General features: G+C 21.5%; 6 protein-coding genes across 6 annotated transcripts; all 6 read right to left on the bottom strand. All coding sequences in view use genetic code 6, as the record gives it.

The window, feature by feature from the left end:
- Positions 1 to 1,948: 1,948 nt before the first annotated feature.
- TTHERM_00016510 (TLD protein) lies at positions 1,949 to 3,808 on the bottom strand (the record flags this gene model as incomplete). The annotated part of the gene is made up of 1 exon (XM_001008430.1): positions 1,949 to 3,808. One exon carries the CDS (start codon positions 3,806 to 3,808, stop codon positions 1,949 to 1,951), a length of 1,860 nt encoding a protein of 619 aa, XP_001008430.1.
- A 3,594-nt stretch (positions 3,809 to 7,402) lies between these two features.
- TTHERM_00016490 (synaptobrevin) lies at positions 7,403 to 8,592 on the bottom strand (the record flags this gene model as incomplete). Its single annotated transcript, XM_001008428.2, has 4 exons — positions 7,403 to 7,507; positions 7,616 to 7,704; positions 7,962 to 8,052; positions 8,245 to 8,592. The coding sequence occupies 4 exons, from the start codon at positions 8,590 to 8,592 to the stop codon at positions 7,403 to 7,405; spliced, it is 633 nt and encodes a 210-aa protein (XP_001008428.2).
- Positions 8,593 to 10,054: 1,462 nt separating this feature from the next.
- On the bottom strand, positions 10,055 to 11,036 carry TTHERM_00016480 (transmembrane protein, putative; the record flags this gene model as incomplete). The annotated part of the gene is made up of 5 exons (XM_001008427.2): positions 10,055 to 10,250; positions 10,315 to 10,357; positions 10,422 to 10,493; positions 10,560 to 10,675; positions 10,843 to 11,036. The coding sequence occupies 5 exons, from the start codon at positions 11,034 to 11,036 to the stop codon at positions 10,055 to 10,057; spliced, it is 621 nt and encodes a 206-aa protein (XP_001008427.2).
- A 1,103-nt stretch (positions 11,037 to 12,139) lies between these two features.
- TTHERM_00016470 (hypothetical protein) lies at positions 12,140 to 14,142 on the bottom strand (the record flags this gene model as incomplete). Its single annotated transcript, XM_001008426.3, has 2 exons — positions 12,140 to 12,936; positions 13,404 to 14,142. The coding sequence occupies 2 exons, from the start codon at positions 14,140 to 14,142 to the stop codon at positions 12,140 to 12,142; spliced, it is 1,536 nt and encodes a 511-aa protein (XP_001008426.2).
- Positions 14,143 to 15,029: 887 nt separating this feature from the next.
- TTHERM_00016460 (adenylate kinase family protein) lies at positions 15,030 to 16,463 on the bottom strand (the record flags this gene model as incomplete). Its single annotated transcript, XM_001008425.3, has 7 exons — positions 15,030 to 15,101; positions 15,165 to 15,314; positions 15,375 to 15,491; positions 15,570 to 15,623; positions 15,744 to 15,812; positions 16,187 to 16,278; positions 16,433 to 16,463. The coding sequence occupies 7 exons, from the start codon at positions 16,461 to 16,463 to the stop codon at positions 15,030 to 15,032; spliced, it is 585 nt and encodes a 194-aa protein (XP_001008425.1).
- Positions 16,464 to 17,310: 847 nt separating this feature from the next.
- Positions 17,311 to 19,382, bottom strand: TTHERM_00016450 (hypothetical protein; the record flags this gene model as incomplete). The annotated part of the gene is made up of 2 exons (XM_001008424.2): positions 17,311 to 18,083; positions 18,638 to 19,382. The coding sequence occupies 2 exons, from the start codon at positions 19,380 to 19,382 to the stop codon at positions 17,311 to 17,313; spliced, it is 1,518 nt and encodes a 505-aa protein (XP_001008424.2).
- Positions 19,383 to 20,130: the final 748 nt, after the last annotated feature.

Raw genomic sequence — 20,130 nt, 5'->3', positions numbered from 1 at the left:
TAATTTTTAATTCTAGATGTTATAATATAACCTATTTATTTATTTATTTTTTTAATTATAAAACTGATGCGACTGAAGGATTAAAATGAATTATTTTTTATTTTCAAATATAAATAAATAAATAAATAAATCTATTAAGAATTTAATTTCACATATAAACTAATTCATTAACTTTTTAACTAACTAAATAGCTAGCTTTATTATTACCTAAACAAAAATGTTATTTAGCTCATTCATTATATTATTTTATTTAAAAACTCATTAATAATCTAAAATTAGTTTAATAGTTATGGATTTTAATTCAAATAAATTTTTCATCGAATTCAATTCAATTAATTACTGAATATTTTAAATAAAATAATACAGTTAAACTTGTCAATATAGGTATCCTTTTACAAACTAAACTGAGTACTGGTTAAAAATAGGCCAAATTTTTTCCTCAAATTTAACTACTTATTTATAAAATCAAATTATTAACTAACTAGTCAGCTGAATTTTATGGGCAAAATATTTTATTCATGCAGATAGATTCCAAATTTAGACAATTTTCTTTGTATTTTAAATATAAAATTAGTTAAAATTTGTTTTTGAAAAATAAAGTTGCCACAAAACCCCAATATTTTTTTTGAAAAATCTTTATTTTGTTATTTTTAAATATTAAATTATGATAAAATAAATAGAATTAAAAATACTATGTACTCTTTATCTAGCTATAATTATAAATTATATTTTTTAAATAATTAAAAGTCTATAATAAATTTAATATTTATTTAATAAGTAAGTAATATAAATAAATTTAAAGAAAGCTAAAAATTTGTGGAAATGGAGTTTATATATAAAAATGAGTGTTTGTTAAAAACATATAGTTGTTACTCCATATAATTATTCTAATGTGCAGCAGTAACAAATAAGAAAATTATAATTTATGATGAATGATGAATGTTGTTATTAAAAAAATAAAGTGGTTTGTTTGTTTGTTTGTAAGAACTAAATGTAAATTAAATTAAAAAGACAATTTATTTAAATAAATTTACACTAAGAAAATAAATTTGGTATTAAAAATAAAATTAGCTAAAATGCAAGGATAGATATAATGAATGAATGATACTTACAAATAAATATTTAAATTAGTAAATAAATAGATAAGAAACACAAAAAATTTTTAAAATATTTTCAAAACTTATTATTTTATTTATTTATTTAAAAGTTTATTATAATAAAGATTTGTTTTTTTTTCTTTGAGATCAATTAATTAATAGTAATAAGTAAGTAGGAAAGAAGTTATTTAGTTTATTTATTTATTAGTTAGTTAGTTATGTTGCTTGGTTGATTTGTTTGCAGTTGTTATTTGAAATGTTTTTTTAATATATTAGAGTTTGTTTTCATTATAATTTTAGTAAATTTTGTAAATACTTTGACTTCTTATGAAATTTCCCCTTGAATCTATTGAGACAAACTCATAGAAAATAAATAGAAAGAGAGAGAAACAGATTGAACACTTTCTATTTTAGTTAGCTAGTTAGTTAGATTTCAGTAGGTTTAATATATTTAATTTTTTTATTTACACTTACAGCAAAATTAATAAATTTATTTGCCTAACTAAATATTTATCAAATTTAAATCATCAAATAATGATTGTTTGTGCAGCGCATTTTTAACAATAACGAGAAATCTAAGTCTTCTAGTTAAAGAATAGCTAACTATTTATGTAAAATGATTAAAATTTAAGTTAAGAATTGATTTTTAGAGCTTCTTTCTAATTTGCTGAACCTAAAAAGAAATATTTGATTTCTCTAGAACGAAATAATACTACTCTATCAAAAACTTAAGGCAATCAATCTATGAGAAGTCTATTAGAATAAGCAGAGTAATTCATTTAATTAAAGGATAAGATATTTATTTTTTGTTATTCCCTTTGATTATTTGATTCGCTAATTGAGTTATTTATTCAAAACTATATCGTCTATGAACGCAGCTTAGATTAATCTAAACCCCATATTTCGAAATCACTAATTTTGAAATCGCTTGATTCAGTGAGAAGGTCATTTTGCATCAGTCGAGTTGCATGTGTGGTGCCTTTACTAAGAGAGTAGTGGATGAAGAGAGCAAATTTAGTGTCGATGCCTACTGCTATTCCGTTATCGCTGCAATATTAGATTTAAGTTGAGCCACTTCTGTTTCTGTAGCACAAAATATTTTGATACTTGCGTTAATAGCTATCTGGGTTTTTTTTGAACGAAAATAAGAAAGATTCAGCTGATCCATAAGTGGTAGTACTTTTTACCCATCCTTCAGTGACAAAGGCACCAAAGATATATTTATGCTTTGCATCTCTAATAACCAAGACATGAGGACCTATGTTTTATGTTCTCTTAATCATTTATTCATATGAAAAACCATGCTTAATTGGACAGTAAACTAAATGCCAGTCGTTATTTTGAATGTAACAAGGTAATCTATCCACAATTTATTCAAATTACTACTAACTTAATATCTTATTATATGCAAGAGGACCTGTGTTATCTTTTGGAGCAGAAGAAGTTCCAACAATTATGGATGGATAAATCTAGAGTCTGGGTGGATTAATTTATTCTGTACTAAACAACGAATCAGAGTCAGTATTCATTAATTTCAAAGAATCACACGAGACTACTTAGTAGTGCTTTACGATACTCTAAGAAGGCTGGGTTTCAAAGTTGTCTGTAAATTAATTTATAGCTTCATTATGGCTTCTGCTCTTCCCAATCAAATATTAAACCTTCTAAAGGATGTAATGGACATAGGTTCTGCCCACATTCTCACTATCATTTTAGTTTATTGGCTCAAATGTCTAAGAAGAAAGAAACTCTACTTTCAAGTAGCTTTTGTTTGAGAAATTGCTAGACCAGTTCTATGCCTATGTTAGGAATATGTCTAGCTTAACTTACATTTTCTAAACTTTTGAATTTTAAGTTTAGATAGCTTCAATGACATTTATATCAGCTAGAAAAATATCATTGAAGTCTAACGTAATAGAGTAATCACTTAGCTCGTTATTATCAAATTTGTGATATTTGTAAGCTTTCTTTGATTTGAGATGCTCTATTTCATTTTGCAAGCGCTTATAATCTTTCATTTCAGGCGAAAAGTGTATCATGAAGCTATTTATTATCAAAGTTCCGTTTATGATCCCATTCTCAGTAACAAGCTTCATGGGAAAATCCTCATTTTTTTCAAGATTTGAGAAGAAAGCAATTTTCTTTTTGAGTTCTTCCATATCGTCTTAGTTATCATTATTGAATGAGTTATTCTTATTTTCTCCAAGCAAGTTGGTATTCTTTTCAATAATATTGATAGTCTCTTCTTTTAGAGCATGATTTCTAATTATTTATTACTAAATAGGAGTTGCTTCTACTACTATAAATTTTGGGACTTAATCCTCATCCCATATTTAATTTATCTCCATCAAAAAGCTCTTGTCCATTTTGAATTTCAAACATATGTCTTCTAATGTTTCCTCCTTCTGAACCGCGTATTCTATAAAGACTTTTTGTTATATTGGAGGACAAGACATAGTCTATTGCAGATTAGGTATTTGTGGTGAGTTAGATTTAGTGCTTGAATTACTGTTATTATTTTCTTAGGTCGAACCATGATTATTGTAAGCACTGATAGTCTGCGCCTTCTTAAATTTAGCAGATATTTCGCCTTCTTGTGTTTCTAGAGTGAATCTGTTCGATTAACTACCTGATTCATCACAAATTGAATTATTTTCTTTTGATTTTGAGGAATGTTTGTTGTGTTTTTTCTTCTTGAAAAATGAAAACATGTTCTTAAGTGAATTTCAAAAGTGTATTAACAAATAAATCAGACAGACTGCAATAATATTATTTAATAAATAGAATGAATGAATGAATGAATGAATGAATGAACGACTAGCCTTTGCTAAGATTGTCAATAGTGTAAATGAATTATATTGTTAATTATATTTAGATGAGTGTACTGTACTAGAAGAAACAGAGGATATAATTTTATACAGAGATTTAATCGATGGAATGAATTTCTTAATTGCTAATCTTAAAAAGCAGTTTTAAAATATTTAATGGAGAGATAATAAATACTTTCTTTCTTTGTTTGTTGTTTGGTATTTAACAAATTTAATTGATATTTATTTAGTGTAGAATATTTCAGTTATTTTATAATACTTGTTTGTACTTATATAATTTATTACAAATTCTATTTTCAGCAAGCAATAACTTATTTATTTGTTTGTGTTGCTAATGTTTTTTTTAGAAAAAGTAAATTTCTTTTTTTAATGATTAATTAAAATTATAGGAAGTTGCCACTCATCACCAAAATAATTTAATTTATTTAATAGGCTCTTGCTCGAAACCAAACAAACAAAACAGAATGAATTTGATTAAATTAGAGTATTATATTTTTTTCTTCCTTTCTTCGATTAAATAATAACAAATTGATAATAATAATATTTCTTAATTAGTATTGATCAAATCATTTATCTATTTATTTATTAATTTCTTATGTAGTCTTTTTGAATTAAAATTTGTATGACTGACTGTTTTTGTGTTTGTGTTTGTGTTTGTTTTTCCCACTTAAATTTGATATTCTTTCAATCAAAATTTTTCAAAGCAAATTTATATTTTTTTCAACATATAAGCTAATTACAATCTAATTTGAACAATAATACTCTCCAACCAAATCAAAACAGAGTGTTTGAAAAAATTAGCCACATAAAATTATCATTTTTTTACCACACAGCAAATTCGCCTTCAAATTACAAATTATATTAAAATAGCTAAATTTATTCAAGTTATCATTTAGTATAATTTTAAATCATCTAGTTGCTAACATATAAATAAATGCTTTTAAGTCATATCAGATATGATTTTTAATTTATCAATAGACAGGAGTATATTAGATTGATTGACTTTCTTATTATTCTGGAACAAATGAAGATTTATTTACTTAAGTTAAAAAAATATTGATTTGCGAATCTATCTCACTCACTCACTCTCTCTCTCTATCAATTAAATTATCTATTCTTTCTACTAGCTATTGGTTTAGATAATATATGCTTAAAATTTAAAAAACTATCAGTAATCATAGAGGCACTAAAGAAAAAAGGCTACATTAAACTTGTCATACTTTTTCTATGTAAAAATTTATTTCAATTGCAAAATTTAATTGAATATTTAGGAAATATTTTATTTAGAGATTGTATGTATTTTTTTTTCAATAACTCTATTAGATACTTCCAGTTTAAACATAATAAAAAAGTATTTATTTGATTGCTCCATTAAGTAAAAATATAAGAAGATTTCTAAAAAATTAAAATGTTATTTCAACATTAAAGGATTAAAATAGATCAAATAAATCTTATTTTATATATAAGTTAAAAATCATATTGCTATTATAGTTATTTTATTATTTAATATTTATAACATTAATTCTTTTATTAACAAGCAAATTTAAGAAAAATTATCATAAATCGTAAAAATTTTCGAGCAAGCAAGAAAGAAAGCGATTGATCGATTTATAAAAATAATTAGTTGATAGAAATTTTTTAATAGGTTATAAATTTAGAAATACTCAAAGATTATTTCTTCTTCTTCTATGAATAATTGATTGATTTCTTGGTTGTAATATTTTTAAAACTTTAAAAGATAACTAGAAAATCATAAAAATAATGAATGAATTGTTTATAATTAATCTATTTACCAAGTCTAAATAGATTTTTTTATCAACTTCAATTTATTTGCTGTTTCTAAAAATTAAAATCTGTAACAATAACATAATTCACATAAAATGACAATAAGCTGCTATTGATATTTTTACTATTTCTAAATATTCCTATACTAAACTAAAAAAAAAAATGTATTTTTTTTATTAATTTTGACCACATACTTTACTTACTTTTTTCAAAATATGAGCTTTGAAGTTTATTACCAAAAATATTTTGTTCTAATTATAGAGTCTATAAATTTTAATAATTTGATATTGTTTGTTTATTTGTTTCCTCTTAGCTAGCAAGTATACAAAAATAATTCAGAAACAATCAAACAAACAAAGAGTTACCAGTCAAAAAATACTTAAGCTTTTACAAGATTTATAAATATTAACTTGATAAAGAGCTTTTTAAATCAATTTCAAAAATATTAATTTTACAAAATACTTAATAATTGTTACTGAATTTCCTTATTAGCTTTTTCTTTTTTGAAGTGCAAATAACTTGTAAACTAAAAACAAATAAGCACCCAAATATTTTAATTCTGCATAAAGCAAAATTTTCAAACATTTTCCTTAATTTATTTGTGATTGATTATGTTATTTATTTGCTACCAATTAGAAAGAAAAAAAATTGATTCAATCAATGAACAAATAAATAAATAAATAATTTGGCTATTAAAAAGAAAATCTATTCTTCATAATCAAATATAAATTTAAAATAATAAATATAAATTAACCCATTAAAAAATGACTTTAATTTTTTTCTATATTAATTAATTTATATATTAGCAGTCTTTTTACAGACAGCGTTTTGATTCAGCAAAGTATAAAAAATGTATTTTAAAAAGATATAACCAAGATTAAACTAAAATATTAACAGCCTTAAAAATCCGCCATAAAAATAATATTAATGAATGAATAAATTATTAAAAATTGCTTTAATATTTCTAATAAATCATCATCCTAGAGTAAAAAAAATATCAAAATACATATTTTTAATTTTACATTTTAATAGTAAAATCTCAATAATATTTCTAATATAAAAAACGACTTAATTTATAAATTAATTAATCATTTCTTGATCAACATCAAATTCTAAATAAATAATAGTTTCCTTTATAAAATAAAAAATTTAAAAGAAAATCATTTGTTTATTTTAAATATTTACATGAATCAATTTAAATTTTATGAATCAGTAAATAAAAAATTAAAAATTTCTTTCAATTTATTGGTTATTTTGTTTATATTATCTACTTACAATTCTTTAAAGTTTTTATTAAAGCTAAATGAAGAAAATTTACAAAAAACATAATTTGCTTACATACAATACTTATTTTGATTAATTTTTATAATATTTCTTACATTCAATTTTAATACATTTTTTATTTACATTTTTTGTTAAATTTTTAATTGACAATTTTCATATCTTTATTTTTAAATATTTGATAAATTGAACGAATTATGGAACTAATGAATTAATTAAAGAAAGAATGTTTAAACGGAAACTTAATGCAAATAGGTATTATGAAAGTTGAGAGAGATAAAGATTTTAATTAAATTAATTTTTTATATTATTTGTTTATTAGGGTGTGTGTGTGTGTGTATGTATATTGCTGATTATTTGTTAGATAGTGTCAGATTTATTGTTATTATAACTTTTTAAATTGTATTAATCTCAAACGAGAAATATGAACCCGAGAGTACCAATGGCGGCAGCAGCTCCAACTATTAATTTTACTCTAATGCTTCTTAAATAAGTTTCTCTTCTAATTTGTCCAGCCTTTTTTTTAACAGAAATATTTAAAATTGATGAATATAAAAAACAAGGCAAATAATTGCTTATTAAAATATTATTTAAACATGATTTTTATTGGCCAAAAAAGCTTACTTGTTATTTCATGTTGTTGGCAGTAACGTTCATAGAGGAAGTGGTCCTAACTAGCAATTCGATACGGTTTGATCTTTGTATTAAATTATCTATTAATTTATTTATTAAGTATAATTGGTAAATGCATTATTAACAACAAGAAATACTAAATTGATTTAAATATATTTTGACTAATTTATTCATTTAAATCTATTTCAATTTTAATTTCTTTATATTTATTTTTGCTTAAATTTTTATCTATTTTAATTTTTTAATGTCATGCTTGCTATTTTTGTTCATTGTTTAACTTGACTTTCATTAAATGTTCTTGATTGTCAAAATACTAGCTTAAAACAAATCAATTTACCAATATTTGCGGCTGTTATATTCTTTAAGTCATTAATTTAATGCTTTAACTAAGTCAATTTATCATCTTCTAAGTCGCTGCTGTATTGATTCTATATTTTAACAATAAAAATATTTAAATTATCTGAATTTCCAATAAATCTGCTTTTTATTTAATTGCATATAAAATTTGTTTGGATTGCTCATCTCAACTCAATTGCTATAAGCTTTTTAAAATTGTCAGTCAGAATGTTCTGCTTTAAATAAAGCTAGAAATAAATAAATAAATAATCAATGAATTTTACCATAAGTTTCTTAATAGTTTCTGCGAATGCATTGTTTAAGGAATAGTTAATTGCGCCCATTCTTTAGTCGTAGGTGAAGGTATTTAAGAATCTTTCTTTAAGGTCAGTCAAAAAACCAAAAGAATTCTTTTTAGAAAAGTGAGCATCAGTTAAACACATGTAAGTAAAGTCGTTTTCGTTGATGTAATGGAAGACGTATTTATCATTGTATGGAATAAACTATTTAGTTTCTGTGTCGACAACTTTCAATAATTCTCTGGCGATTTAAGGGAATGTACCAGATGCTGTAGTATATTCGACTAATGTTGTTTCCTTGCCTCTGCAAATAACTGCGTGAATAATTGACATCTTGAATAAATGTAAGCTTTTTTATAGAACCTTTGCTAAATAAAAGTATCTCTTGTTTGTTTTTATTAAATTTTTAACAATTAAAATTTTAATCTTTTTAGAAAAAAAATATAAATTTTGTTAGTGCTTAATTCAATAATTTATAAAAAAACAAACAATCAATTGAATACAAACTTACTTAGGAATAAATGTACAAAATAAAATTAATTATATTCAATTAATAAACATGCACAAAAAGATGAACCTTTTCTTAAATATTTGAAAGCAATTAGTAAATTAAATAAATAAATTACAAGTAATTTAATTAATGTTTTTATTCTTGAATTTGTAAATTTGTTAGCAAACAAAAAAAAGAAAGAAAAAAAACATACATTCTGACTATTTATTTCAAATGAATTTTTAAAATTTTGATTTTTTATTAATATTTTTATCTATTTCTTCTTTCAATAATTGTTTTATCTATTTTCTACTTTATTTTTCTATTTAAACTAGAATATAAGATTGAACGAACAGATCAATAGTTGTAGACATTTTATAATTTACAAAGATACATTACCTTGAGTTTGATACAGAAACTTAATTAAAAATCTATTTCAATAAAATATTCCATTTATTTAGTTAATTCAAGAATTAAAAATAATTGAAATTTAAATTAACAGTTTATTTATCTTTTATTCAGAGGCATGTCAAATAAATATTCAAAGTAATTAAAAAACAATTTTTATGGATTTTAAACAAAATTCAGAAGAAATAAATAACATTTTCAACAAAGAAATACCCAGCTGCTTAAATCTCTTGGAATATTTTCTAAAATATAAAAGAGCATACAATTTTAAATAAAAATTAAATTTTAAATAAGTTAAATTAATTAAAGAATTAATCAATTTATTTTACTATAATTTGTAATTTAAATGTATATTGGTCTAAATGATTATTTAAATATGGAATTATTTATCGATCCAAAATTTCTCTGCGAATTTATAAATAAAATAATTATTCAATTATTTGAAAATTATGTATTAATAAATAATAATTTAAGATGAAAATTTAATAAAATTAATAATTAATTGAAAATCAATTTTAAGAATCTAATTAAAACAAGCTTTTACATAAAACGTATAACAAAAAAATATCTTTTATGATGAATATATTGATACAAAATTTGTGATTTTATTTTTAATTTAGCTTGTTTATTCGTTTGATTTAGATTTTTAGTTAGTTATTTATTTAGTTACCTCAAAATAACTTTTTATATAAAATTTAAACATATTTTAATTTAACCTACTTTGATTTAAACAGGGAATTATTTTAATATGTTCATTCATAAATTTATGCCAAAAAAGAGAGGAAGTTTTTTTATACTTTTCAGATTTTTTGCAATAAAGCTTTATTGAAAAGAGAAGTGATTAAACTGTATATTTAGTAGGCATTTTATTGAGCAATTAATCATACTACGAATTAATCAAAGCTGATCAAACAACTACTTCTTTTTATACTCTAATTTTCTTTATTCTAAAATATCCAAAATGGCATTATAATCTTTCTTTTCAATTCTTTGATCATTATATTTTATATCATTAACATCTTTAAATGCATCAAATTACAAGTCGAAATATCTGTTTGAAACTTCATCAAAATGTTAGAGTTCATTGATTCCTCTATAAAATTATTTTTATTAACAACATTTGATATAATTTTATAAAAATAATTTTATTAATTTACAGATTTTGTGGTTAAAAGTCTAATGTAAAACTAGTAATAAGCACTTTTATTTATTATTTTCAAAAAATAGTCAATTTAGTTTGTATTCATTCTAAATTAATCTTTACTTAAAGAAGTAGAAAAAAACATGCCCATTACAAATCTTGTTTTCATGATTTTATAGCTTGTTACTAAATTTCCTATTATAAATTCAATAAATATATTTACTTATTTAAAACATGTATAAATTCTTAATTTCAGCTTACCATAATACACTTCTGCTAAAAGTTTACCAAATGCAGCTCCAAGAAATATTCCAAAATATCCGAAATGTTCTATTTTAGCAATTCCTTTGCGAGGAAGCAATTATCTTCTGCTCAATCTGTTTTTTATTTATCAAAAAGCTTTAACTTAGTTTGAATGACATATTAGTTAAATTATTCTAAAATGGATAAAATTTCTTTTTTTAATAAGGAGCCAAGTTTAAAATAAAAAATGAGGGATTTTTCATAATAAAAAATATAATGAATTGATTGATTGATTGATTACCTTGGAAGTTCTTCATAATATGGAAATTAGCTTTCGTACTATTTTTATTTAGTTAACTCAGATTTAATTTCATTTTCCTTATCAATATTGATAGGTTCATAGAATTTCTTCTTTTTAAATTGAGAATAGTCTGTCTTTCTGAATCTTTCTTTATACTTTTGCCAAATCTTTTCACTTTCACTTAAAGTAGTCATTATGCTTGCTTGATAATTCTTAAGAAATTTATGCAAAGTAACTAATATATATATATATATATCTTTTAAATTATCAAATAATAAAAACAAAATGATTAAACTTAAGATAGAATTTCTAATTAAATTAATAAATAAATAATTAATTAATCAGATCATTTAACATATAAACCTATTACATCTTCAAAATATTGGTTTTATTTTTCATTTATTTAAAATTATTAGTTATAGAAAATTCTTTGGCATTCCTAATTAATTCTAACTTTTTTTTGAATTTTAAATTATTTATTTTTAAATTTATTCTAATTTAATTCATTCTAATATAAATTATTTTTTAACTTAATAAAGCTCTGTTTAGCCAGCCACTTCACATTTATTTCGAATTTAACTTTATTAAAATTAAATTTAGATATAATTATTATAATTCCTTTGAAATAAATAAATCTATATAACAAATATTTACTGATGAAATAGGGCTTTATTGAAGTCAATAATTTTTAAAGAAATTTACAAAAACATAATTTATTCAAAATTTATTATAAATTACTTTAATAGATTTAGAATTAAAAATTAAAGTAGTTATTATAATTAATTATGAAGATTATTAAGTGAATCTTTAAAATATTAGAATCAATTATTGCAAATTTAATGAATATAAATTATTTAAGGATAATAGAGTTTTGAATATGTGAAAGAAAGACAGTAATTAAAATATAAATTTATTTATTAATTATTTAGAGTATAAGTGTTTGTTTATATATATTTTTTGTATATAATAAGTATGATTAAATATAATTTTTTATTTGATAGAGTGAATTTGTTTATATTTATTTTTATATGTTTGTTTGCTTGTTTGATTGTTTTGTCTATTGATTATTACTGATTCGAAAAAAATTAAATTTATAGATAATTTATTTAATTTTATAAACAAAATATATCAGATAGTGGGCAAAGGTTATTTTGTTCAAGATGTAATTAGATCATATTTTAAAGAGTCAAAAAGAGTTTATCTTGTGTTTTAGAAATTTTTTACTATTTATTTGTTAATTAATTTAAGCAGAGATAGATAGATAGACTGTTACTACTTTTTAAAGAGAAAAATTAATTCAAACCACTTTGAATTGACATTATTTTTAATCTTCTTTGTCAGAAGAATAAAATTTGTCCAAAAAATATTCAACTTGGCAGCTATACTCAATGTTAGATAGCTCTATTTCTTATTGCTTTAGCTAAAAGAATGTATTTAAGTTTTGAGCAATTTAATCCTTCTATTGTAATTACATTATTTGTTTATTTAGATATTCTTAATGCTCTTTATTTCCAGCTAAATCGATTACCTCAGGAGTAAAATATTCGCATGTATCTGTATTAATTGTTTCATTATCACTTTTAACTCCAACAGAACTTATATGGGAACTGCTGATTAAACCCTCATTTACCTTATAAGATGAATCCATGGCATCTTCAAACGATTCAAACTGCATATGATTAAAAGAATTATTTTTTTTCACAGTTCTTAAAATTTCATTATCTTCTTCTTTGAAAAGTAAACTATTTATATGATTGAATTCTTATGATGCTTCAATCATAAAAGGCTGATTATTAGGTTTTTTATAATTTTCCAATTCCTTTCTGATATCAATTAGTCTCTTAAGCCACAAATCGTCAACTTTAACTACATTAATTATCATCATGTAATCATATTCAGAGACAAAGTGGAAGTTTGGATCATTTTTCTTGTAGTCATAAAACTTTAATTTATAAATTTCTATAGTTACTGGTAATTAAAACCCTTCGATGGTGCTCATTTAGAGATTTTTTTTTTAAAATGATTGCTAGCTGGCATTAGCTCCGATTATAAAGGTTAAACACTCCATCAATAAATCTATATTGAAATCTTAGTCTTTTTATAAAAAACAGCCCATTAATTACAATTAATTTTAAATATGAACAAAAATTCAAAATTGATGATATTTATTCTTAATAAAATTCTAAAATGAATAAAAGTTTTATCAATTTATTTTTAACACCATTCAACAAATAAAAAAATTGTATGATAAAGTGTTTGTTGTAGCAAATAAATTGATTTCTAATGCAAAAATTTATTTCAATAAATACTTCAAAGAATTTATTTAATTTATAAAAAAATAAATTATTTTGTAAAAAATGAATGGGAATAGATTTAAACATAAAGTGAATGAAGTAATTTAAATTTAAGCATTATAAACCAAATGTCAATTAATTTTATTTTTTTTACATTAGCTTTATATGTTTTATAAATTTGCTAGATTAGATTCAGATAAAGCAGCATGAATTAAATTAGAATTTTATTTTTATTGATGATTAAATGAATTGATAAAAATAAATTACATTTTTCAAACTAAACTGATTTGTTCTTCATTTTGCATATTTCGGCTTCATAAACATCACTTATTGATTATCCGTAGAGAGAAATGGTGTTGTGTGAAGAAACTTATTTTTTCAATTCAGCGTAGCCTTTTCTGTAGTTTGATTAATATAAGCTATACGAAAAAAACTCATCTTTAAAATGTTTTTCAATCAAATCGTTAGCCCATTTCTCAAATTAGAAATATTGTTAATCCATAATATCCAATACCTTTGGCATCTTGTTCAATATTTTTTTTTTGTCAATAATTTTTTAGTTGATTACATCGACAAATATTTTGAAATCCTTGAGACTTTGTGCGAAATTATAAAATGACTGTAATTATTTATTTTCAAAGTGTTTAACTAAGAAGGCAAAATCCAGAATTCCAGGACTTATAATATTATATTTAATTTCAATAGCGCCAACTTATTTGTTAATAATAACGCTTTCTACTTATTAATGTCTTTGGATTAGATCCATTGTGTCTGAAGAAAATACATTAACTGGATTATAATCAGAGTGAAGAATCAATGATCCATATAAATAAAAGCAAAAATTCTATTGTATGGTAGGATACATGACACATCTATATTTCCATTTGGCTTTTCTTATATTTTTACGGGAAGAAACAACTTTTTTATTTTATTCTTGAACTTCTTCCTCTTTTTGCTGATCCTTTTCTGTATCGCATTCAATTGCCTTAAGTTCTTATTTTCCCATAGTAATATGTATGTATATTTATTTATTTACTTATCTTTTTTCTAATTAATCTAGTTTTTTAGAAGAAATGAAAATTTTTGATGATTTAACAATTATGATTTAGTCACCAACTAATTAACTATTTATTTATTTATTAATTTATTAATTATCACTGCTTCTATAAATATAAATCTAAATAAGTGTTTCTTAATCTATTTGTTTGGCTACAAAATTATCATTTTAATTTGTAAATAATCTAGTCATTATTTACTATCCTATACTAAAATCTTAAACCTAATCGAATATACAAAATGATTGCTTAAAAATCTATATTTTTGATTAAATTTATATCATATTTTAGTAAATTTGTTTTTCTGAATAAAAAAAAATCTATTTATAAAAATTAAATGCTTTAACTGCTTTGTAATTAATTTATCTATCTACAAATTAACTTTAAATAAATATTTAATAACTTAATTTAAAGAAATAATGTAAAGTGAGTAAAATAAATAACTAATATATTTATTTTTGATGAGTAGTAAGTAATATACTACTATGAATATTTTAAACTTAATTAAATATTGAAATTCATTCATTATCTTTTTTATACCCAATTAAACTAAAATAAAAGATTTTCCTACCAGTAAATAGATTTTTATAAACAACTTATCAAGTTAAAAAAATTTATTTTTTAAATTTTAATAATTAATCTCTTTTAATTAAGCAAAATGTAATAACAAAAAATCATCCATCCATTCATCCAAACTTCACCATCAATAATAATAAATTATTTAAATTTACAATTATTACTTTGATTAATTAGCTCTTTACTTACATCATTCAAATGGCTTAATTTACAATAGAATATAAATATTTACATAGATACATATATGCTTAATATATGAAAATCATTTCAACAGAAGCTAAAGCCTTGTTTCAATGGTGGCAAATATATTTTCAGGGGTATCTTCGGCATTAATCTATGAATTTGTTAGTGATTAAATATTTGATAATAAATAGAAAGAAAATAGTAAATTATTTACTGTAATGCATTTATCTTGGCTTTCAAAATAGTCCTTAACTTTCATTGTATGATTGTAGAATGTGTCTAATCTCTTAGTAAATGAATTCAAATTATCATCTTCTCTATTGGAAATCTAAGCTCTTTTTTTAATTCTTTCCCACATGATTTCCTTTAAGTTTCACCAAAAAAATATAAGAAATAAATACAAATTTGAATAGAATAAAATTACCTTTGAACATTCGAAAAATATTAAGGCTTAAATATCTAGCTGCTTTTCCTTAGTGGCACTCAACCAGCCTTTCAAATTTTCTTCGTTTCTGGGATAACCATCAATCAAAAATTTATTCTAAAAAATATAATCATAACTTAAAAATTTGCTTCATAATAAAAACAATTAATTTAGTTAATTGTATAAAATTAATACTGTTTTCTATTCGTTGAGAATGCTATCGACAAGCAAGTTGCAAGTAATAAAATCCTATTTTATATGATAAATAAATGTTTTTATAAGTGAAAGTAGACTACTTGTTTATATTGTTGGTTTGATTAGATGAAATTTATAATTTTAGTAGATTAATAAATAAAATAAATAAGTTACAGGTACTATCTTTCCTTCTTTGATGATATCTGAAATAAGCTTACTGTACTGGGATCCTTCTCTAGATTACTTTTGAATTATAAAAAGATACAATTTTAAATTATTTTTTAATTAATTAATTGGATGGGATGAAAATTCTACTAAAATATTTCTTTTATTTGATATAAATTGATTGACTACTCACTCTATTTTAATTTTTTTGAAATTCAAAATAAACAATTTATTAGAATAGAAAAAAATAATTAATTTAAATTTTAAATTTTAAATTATTATTAAATTCTTAAAATAAAGTTTTGCTTCCTAGCATATATGCTTGTTTGTTTGTTAGTTTATTGCTCATCATTTTTAGTAAATTTATTTTAAATTTCTGTTTTTTTTTGTAAAATGAGAGATTATTTTTTGCTGGAATTAAAAATCTATTTATAAATTTCTAAAAATTCTACTTCCTATCTAAGTAAATCTCCTGCGGACAAATGTTTAAAATTATATTTTGTAGCTAGTCTCACACACTGGGTGCCCTTTCCGCAGCCAGGACCTAAATAATTAATAAAATATTATATTTCTACTTGTCAATCAATCTAGATAATTCATCAATATTAATGATTAACATAGATAATATATTGAATACTTATTTCGAAATATTTTTGCTTTTTATTTTTTATTATTTTTCTTAATTCATTTTTAAGTACCTCCTAAAATATGGATAATTTGTGGTCTCATTTCTTTCGTTTAATCTGCTGAATTATTTATATTTTGTTGCCTATTTATTACTTCAAGCAATATTTATGTGTTAACTCTTTTATTTCGCTATTTGCAAATTAATAATAATCAATCAAAGGAGACCCTTGAACAAAAGTAAGATAGATAGATAGATAGATACCTAAAAAAAATAAAAATCTTATTTTTGCTAACAAATAAATAAATAAAGAATTAAACGTATCATCAATCAATTAAATAAATATTAAAATAAAATAAATACTAAAATAAAAAAAACTTTATATAAACTATTAAATTAACTAATATTTAAATATTTTTATTTGATAAGAAAATAATATTTATGTACTAAAGTTGTTTGTTTAACAGTGGTTATAAATTCAGCAATAAATTTAATTTATTCTAAATAGAAAAACTGATTTATATCTTTAAATTAACAAAAATTCAATTTTGAATATTAGTATGATAATAAAATAAATTAAGAAATATATATTTATTTATATTTATTGAATAAATTTAGTATTTATTTAATATAGATTTAATTAATTATTTAGATAATTTGGTATTTTAATTTATAAATTTTGTATTTTCATTAGTATGTTAGTTATTTAATGATGAATTGTAATTACTTACTGATTATTGAATAAAGTTTGCGGTTTTGATTATCTAAATAATATATTAACTATTATTATTGTTGGTTGATCTTCTAGATATGGCTTAATTCACTCACAATAATCAATCAATAAGTTTAATTTTCAATTTAAAAAATATTTTGTAAAATCTTTTAATTTATAAATAAAAAGGAGATTTGTCATTTATTGCCGCTTTTAAATGCTGCTCAGATGACTTTGAATCAGCTATTCTTTGAACTATCGTGATCTGAGTAATATTTATCTAAAAAGTATTCAACTTGACAAGAATATTCAATATTAGATAGCTCTAGTTCTTGCTTTTTATAAGAATAAAATTAATTTAAGTTTTGAACAATTTTTTCCTTCTATTGCAATTATAGGACTTGCTTATTTAAGTATTCTTAGCGATCTATATCGCCAGCTAAATCTATTACCTCAGGAGTAAAATATAGGTCTGTATCTGCATTAGCTAATTTGTTATCATTTTTACCTAAAAAGTTGCTTGCTTATAAACTACCTATTATATATTATTGTCCATTTTAAGAGGTATCTATCATTTAATCAAATTTTTCTGACTGCATAAAATTATTATTTTTGACTGTACTTAAAATATCACTATCCTCTTCGTTAAAATTTAAGATATTATTATGACTGCTGAATTCTGAAGAATTTTCAAATATAAAAGGTGGATTATTAGGTATTTAATAATTTTCTAGCTCCTTCCTGATATTAATCAGCCTCTTTAACCATAAATTATCAACTTTAAGAACATTAATAGTCATAGAGTAATCAAATTCTTATATAAAATAAAAATTCGGATCATTTTTCTTGTAATCATAAAATTTTATTTTATAAATTTCCAAAGTTCCAGGCAGTTAAAATCCCTCAATAGTACTAAAATATAAGTATTTTTTTTAGTAAGGCAGCGAGCTAGCATTAGCACTAATTTCAAAAGCTAGACACTCCAATATTAAATCTATATTAAAATCTTAATCTAATTAATTATTAAAAATAATAATTAATTACTATTAATCCTCATTAATTCAGCGAAATTTTATAACATAAAAAATTTTAAATTCAGCCAAAAAGTTTTGTTTTTGGGGGGAGGGGTGTTAAATTTAATAAATAAATAAATAATAGAGAATTTAGAGTATTTACATTTTTTATTATTTTAATTATTTGCATTTAGCATTTAATAACTTCAATTAGATATGAATTAAAAAAATTTAATCAAATGCATATAAATACAAATAATTAAATTTATTATTAAAAAATTCAGAATCATCAAAGTAAATAAAATGTTATTAAGCAAAAATAAATAAATAAGTGTATTTTTAATATCCCTCTCCTTTCGATATGATGGGCTTTTCTAAATATTAATTATTTTTTTGATGTTTCTGAAAATTAAACATTTGGTTTATAAAAATAATTTTTAGCTAGTTTTTGCTTTAAAAATCTTTAATATAAATTAAAACCAGTATCAGGAATAAATTTAGAATTTTATTTTTAATGAACCAATTTTCAAATGAGTTTAAATAAATAAATTACATTTTTCAAACATAACTGATTTGTTCTTCATTTTACAGATTTCAGCCTCATAAACATCATTCATAGATTCACCAAAGAGCGAAATGGAATTTTATGAATTTACTTATTTTTTCATTTCAACGTAGCCTTTTCTGTAGTTAGCTTAGTATAAGCTATAACCAAAAAACTCATCTTTAAAGTGTTTTTCAATTAAATTTTGAGCCCACTTCTCAAATTCTAAATATTATTTATCAAATACATCCAACAGTGTTGGTTTTGATTTCAATTCATTTTGTTTGTCTATTGTTTTTTAGTTGATTACATTCACAAATATTTAGAAATCCTTGAGACTCTTGGCAAAATCAAAATATATTTATAATTATTTATTTTTGTAGTGTTCAACTAAGAAGGAAAAATCAACTAAGCCAGGATTTATAATATTAAAATTAGTTTCAATAGCTCCAATCTATTTGTCAATAATTACACTTTATATTTGTTAATGGCGTAGAACTAGATCTATTGCTTAATTAGAAAAAACAGTATCTGGGTCGTAATTAGTGTGAAGAATTAGTGAGCCATACAAATAAAAGCTCTGAATTTATTGTATTGTGGGATAAATGCTGCATATATATTTCCATTTAGCTTTTCTTATTTTTTTATTCTGAGAAACTAATTGATTTTTTTCATCTCTCTCTTCCACATCATTTTAATTTTGTTTTTCTTTTTCTTTATCAAACTTTATTGCCTTTGCCCTTTATTTTCCCATATTAATTAATTTGTTTAATTATTTATTTATCTATCGATTTAGTTTTTTTAAAGAAATTAAAATTTTTTATGAATTAATTAATAATTATAATTTTTTATTTAATTTTTTTCAATTATTTTAAGCAATTAAATGAAAGAAATTGATAAAATTTTTAAATTTCAAAATAATTAAATTAGATTCTTATTCAGTATAAATATTGAGTAAGTAAGTAATTAAATAAATAAATATTATATTACTTTATTTTGCTCAGTTAAATTCCTAATCATATTAAAGTAAAATAATTCATAATCAAAAATATTTCATCAAACTTTTTAGTTCATTTTTGTGTGATAATTCTAATATACATAAAACAAACTCTACACTCAAATTAAATAAATAAATAAATAAATAAATAAATAAAAGTTATTTTAAATATAAAAAAAGATTATTTTCTTTTAACAAAATATATTTATTTATTTATTTTTAGGATTTTGTGTTTGTTTTGTTTTTGAGTTTGTTAATAAAAAATGTATTCATTTTTCATGATGAAAATAAATAAATAAATCCCGTTTTAAATTTATTTGATTTTATAATCAAACATTCCTTATATTTCTTATAATTTATGGCGTTATAAACGATCCTTATATTGCATTAAATAGTACTTTAAAAGAATTTAAAAAGACTACAATTAGTATTTAATTAGCACAACCAGAAATAGAAAAAATAAATCTGCTCATAAAATCAATAAAGTATATATATATATTTATAT

This window comes from Tetrahymena thermophila (assembly GCF_000189635.1).
Source record: "Tetrahymena thermophila SB210 genomic scaffold scf_8254803, whole genome shotgun sequence".
NCBI lineage: Eukaryota > Ciliophora > Oligohymenophorea > Hymenostomatida > Tetrahymenidae > Tetrahymena > Tetrahymena thermophila.
The sequence above is the reverse complement of the archived record's forward strand: the minus strand, read 5'-3'. Positions and strand labels throughout refer to the sequence as shown.